The 4,850-nt window shown below is 46.4% G+C and overlaps 1 protein-coding gene across 1 annotated transcript; it reads right to left on the bottom strand.

The window, feature by feature from the left end:
* Positions 1–361: 361 nt before the first annotated feature.
* LOC126526651 (uncharacterized) lies at positions 362–1,555 on the bottom strand. The gene is made up of 2 exons (XM_050174519.3): positions 1,098–1,555; positions 362–962 (listed from the first exon to the last, which is right to left on the bottom strand). Exons 1-2 carry the CDS (start codon positions 1,382–1,384, stop codon positions 599–601), a joined length of 651 nt encoding a protein of 216 aa, XP_050030476.1. The 5' UTR covers positions 1,385–1,555; the 3' UTR covers positions 362–598.
* Positions 1,556–4,850: the final 3,295 nt, after the last annotated feature.

Consider the following 4,850-nt stretch of genomic DNA (forward strand, 5'->3'; position numbering starts at 1 on the left):
CTGTTTCAAACCCCAGGCTGTGCAGATGCACATGAAGCGGGGTCTATGACGGCAACCCCCAGCACAAGCGGTGTCCCGTCATCAAGGGTAAATAAACGACAAAAAAGGCGCAACGAACTGGACGAGACAGATAGGCAGCTGCAATCCGTGCGGAATGCCATTGCTGCTCACAGGCCGATGGACGCTTCAAGCCATTTTTTGCTGTCACTTAGACCACAAGTTGAAGCAACTCCTTCACACATGCTGATGCATTTAAAGATGGAGCTGCTGAGCATTTGTGAGCATTACAGTCAAGGGAAATACCCAGTGGGCCTTCTTGTGCACCCATCATACGAAGAAGAATAAGGCGTATTCGGGTTTATTCCCATGCCATGTTTATTTCCCCATGCCAAACTTGCTTGCTGCACACACACACACACACACACACACACACACACACACACACACACACACACACACACACACACACACACACACACACACACACACACGCACGCACACACACACACACACACACACACACACACACACACGCACACACACACACACACACACAGAGAGAGACAGAGAGAGAGAGAGGTGGCACAGAGCATTGTCTTCAGTGCCGCAGTCCAGCTGATGCCCACTGCCATGGCACGGCTCCTTGCGTGCTATTAAAATAGCCCTTGAAAATCTCCCTTGTTGCAGCTGCACTACGACTGTAGTTATGGCCCACCGGAGGCGCCAATTCAAGCATGGCTTGGGTGTCTTCTTCCCGCCACTGGCCTTCAGTCACGTTACCGTAGCAGTCTTCCGAGTCCGCATAGTTTGGTGGCATGTAAGCTGCATCTTCGCTCAGAAAATTGTGCAGCACACATGCAGCCGTTACCACATAATCTGCATTCTCGGGGAGCAAGTTAATAACTCGGCGAAAAATGCGAAATCTCGAGGCCATCACCCCGAATGCGTTTTCAACACACCTCCTGAAATGAAAATAATTTTGATACAAGTACATTGCACTTGTGATCTCGAGAGGTACATCAAATTAGGTCAACAATTTCTGCCGCTAGGCCAGTGATGACACCCACACCGTAAATCAATGTAGCACTGAAACAAACCTTGCACGACTGAGCCGATAGTTGAATATTCGTTTGCCTTCATCTAGGCCTCTACCTGGGTAAGGCCGAAGAAAGTCGGGGCGAAGCTGGAACGCTTCGTCCCCTACGAAAACGTGGGGTGCCACCGTTGAAGTCTCTGGTAAGCATTTTGGTGCCGGGAGACCAAGGAGGCCACGCTCCAAGAATTTCCCTAGCCTTGAGGCTCCGAGTGTTCCGCCATCGCTCTGCCGCCCATAGGCCCCAACGGCTACAAGGATAAACTTCAGATTGCTGTCAACTATAGCCATAAGTACTATAGAGTATGTGCCCTGGAATGATGAATGGTTAATATTGAGAAAATAGTGATTTACAAACAAAAACGGGTCAATGTGTACATTACTTTATAGTTGAAGTATAGGCTGCCTGAATTTGGTGGGGCCTGAATCTGCACGTGTTTCCCATACACGGCGCCTACACAATTCGGGAAGTTCAATTTTTCAAAAAATCCTTCGGCTACCTTCTGCCAATCGGAAGTAGTTGGCACCTGTGGTGGGAACGAAGCAGACATAAAGGTAACTGAGTAATACTTGCTGGGGGGCTAGTTGGTGCATGTTTCCAGAAGAGGGTTGTAGCGCCGAAAAACACAACAGACCGCAAGCGAGACGGGACAGGCGCATATGGGATGCGCCTGTCCCGTCTCGCTTGCGGTCTGTTGTGTTTTTCGGCGCTACAGCCCTCTTCTGGAGACGTAAAGGCATTTTTAGTGTAAGATGCCAAACAGTGCAAACCAAAGAGCGGCATGTAAAGAGAAGTACCATCCTGCAGTTATTTAACGTCCCTGTCTTTAGTTCGTTCTATTTATTTGTAGTACAAACTGACAAGCAGAGCAACATATACACTTCGATAAAATCTTAATGCCTCAAGCAACAGATCACATACAGCTTATTCTTTCTTTTTGAAAGGGGGGAGGCATGTAAGCTTAGGAATCATTCACTAAACACTCCAAATCAAAGAGTGCATACCACACATATAATCCTGGTATCATTACAGTATATAACCACGTGCATGTTGGTGGGAAGACTGCATGATCTTGCTCTTGAGCTCTTGTAGCATATGCAATACTTTTTGAGACTTCACACTCTCAACACTATCCGCATGCTCCCTATTTTGTCTTCAGTTTGTATTTAAACGGACAGGTGCCATTGGAAATATTACAATGGACATTCATGATATGCAGTTCTCCCTTTGCTCTCTTGCAATTTGCGCTTCCTAATTGTCATTTACAATGTGCACATAGAGTGGACAGTGTCTAATTCACACAATGCTCATTGCTAAACTGCTCTTAAACAAATCTCTTAGAATATGCAGTGATGATTAATAAGCAATCATTATGTATATGAATTTATCCCTGTAGTATTCTTACAATATGTAGGCTACCTACATCACATATGGGGAGAAAAAGATCACTGTAGTGTATGGGGTCGTTTAACATCCTAAAGCGACATGGGGTATGAGGGACGCCGTAGTGAAGGGCTCGGGGTTAATTTCGACCGGTTTAATGCGCACTGCCATCGAACAGTACGCGGGCGCCTAGCGTTTCACCTCAATCTAAACGGTCTCTTCCTGTCAACAACATACCTTGAGACAAATGGGCTGAAGAATTTCCCACAACACCTTGCAAGTCTCGCGGATGATAATATCAGCTGTTGAGATGCCCACTCTGAATGCCAGGGCGATATCTTGAATTTGCATCCCCGATGCCACGTACCTGGAAGGAAGCTCAGAAGTAATGTCAGCTTGGCGTACTCGGGTCACCGATTTATCAATGAAATGCGGCGACCTCCTGCAAAAAAAATTATGGGGTTTTACGTGCCAAAACCACTTTCTGATTATGCGGCACGCCGTAGTGGAGGACTCCGGAAATTTCGACCACCTGGGGTTCTTTAACGTGCACTTAACCTAAGTACACGGGTGTTTTCGCATTTCGCCCCCATCGAAATGCGACCGCCGTGGCCGGGATTCGATCCCGCGACCTCGTGCTCAGCAGCCCAACACCATAGCCACTGAGCAACCACGGCGGGTCGACCTACCTGAGAGTCATTGCAAGTCGTGCGCGTGACGGTATAGGTTCCCGCACAACGAAGGGCTTCGTAAGCGGCCCTTCAACGAGGGCATGGAGCTCCTCAAACTTTTCTGCCGACATCTTATAGTACTTTTGAAAATACTCCGTGTCAGCGTTCATGAGCAGCGGCATCTGCACGAAAATATTGCAGAGTAAAGTACCAGCAACACGATAACTATTTCTGTGCAAACACAACTCACCGCGGTGTGGAACTCGGATTCCTCCTTCCGATTCTCCCAGATGGGTCTCACCCACCAACGCCGTGGAACCCGGAGTTCGAGCAAAGCTTTCCGTTTTTTTAAAAGGCAGTACTCCTCGAGCAAAAGGAGATGCGTGTAGGAATCGTCATGCGGCGCACATAAATCCATCTCCATCTCAGTCTCCGTCCACACGCTAGCATCCATTCTCGCAGAATACCGAGCCGCTCGCGAGATTGTGCGCCGCATATGCGCATCTTTTTACAAAAACAACACAAAATATAAAAAGTAAGCATGATTTAGATACTTAAAGCACAGGATATGCATATATAAAATAAAAATTTGAGAATCAGGGACAAAGCAACGCTTATATTGGTAGTCGCAAACTACCGAAACTGGCTGAAAGTCCCGCGTTTTTTGCCAGCAACATTGGTATTCGCAGCGGCGGAAAACGCGCGGCGGCAATGCATGTGAAACGAAACCTCGCGAAAAGCTTCGCAGCGCCGCGCCGCTGTTCGCTCCATTCGCTCAATCGCTTGCATGTGGAACAGGCTTAAGGCAAGAGATATTAGAAAGTTTTAGTTGGGCGTTCGCAGCAACTCTGCGTACGCCAGAAATCCGCGGAGGACGCAGTGCGCATGCGGAGTACGCAGTAGCGTGTACAGTCTCTTGCGTGCGCTCGCAATTTTTGAAAAGCTGCGTAGTGTCCACTGCGGGCTCTGCGGACTTAGCGGGACGTTCTCGCCTGTCCACGAGAGGGCATTTTTCGATATTATTCTTGACGAAGATATGGCTCTCGCTTGTGGTTTGCCTCTGTGGCGGCTGATGTTGTAGTGCTGTTCAGTGAAGCGCACTAAACGAACTGGTTTATTGTGGGCGAACTTACGAATACGAATACGATTTATTTCATGTTTGTTCGAAACATGGGGAGATGGAAGAAAAGCTGCTGAACAGCAGCTTGACAAGCTCACACCCCCCTTGTTTACATAGGCAACAGCAGCTTACATAATTATATACATATACAGATATTATACAGATATTACACATTATATCCAGATATTACAGATACGGATACGTACAGATATTATACAGATATTATCAGCGTACACGCACACACACACACACAAGTTTGTTGGGTATCTTATACATCACTAAAAAATGGTGAACGACAATCTTCGTAAAATATATACAAGTACGAAACGTAGTGTAAGTATGCATGATTGAAAATACTCCAAAGATTTGAAAGAACAGCAGTTATAAAATCAAACAGAAGAATCAAAAGGTACACAAGGCATACAGATCAGACCTGAGAACTTTCCATAAAAGGTACTGGATAGGTAGTACATTTGTAGCATTTGAGAAAGAAAAAAAAAAGAGAAATGAAGGAATTACTTTTTATCAGCGCTATTTCTAAACAACTAAAGGAATAAATCTATGAATTCTGTTTTCGAAATG

Source organism: Dermacentor andersoni, chromosome 8 (genome assembly GCF_023375885.2).
Source record: "Dermacentor andersoni chromosome 8, qqDerAnde1_hic_scaffold, whole genome shotgun sequence".
Classification (NCBI taxonomy): domain Eukaryota; kingdom Metazoa; phylum Arthropoda; class Arachnida; order Ixodida; family Ixodidae; genus Dermacentor; species Dermacentor andersoni.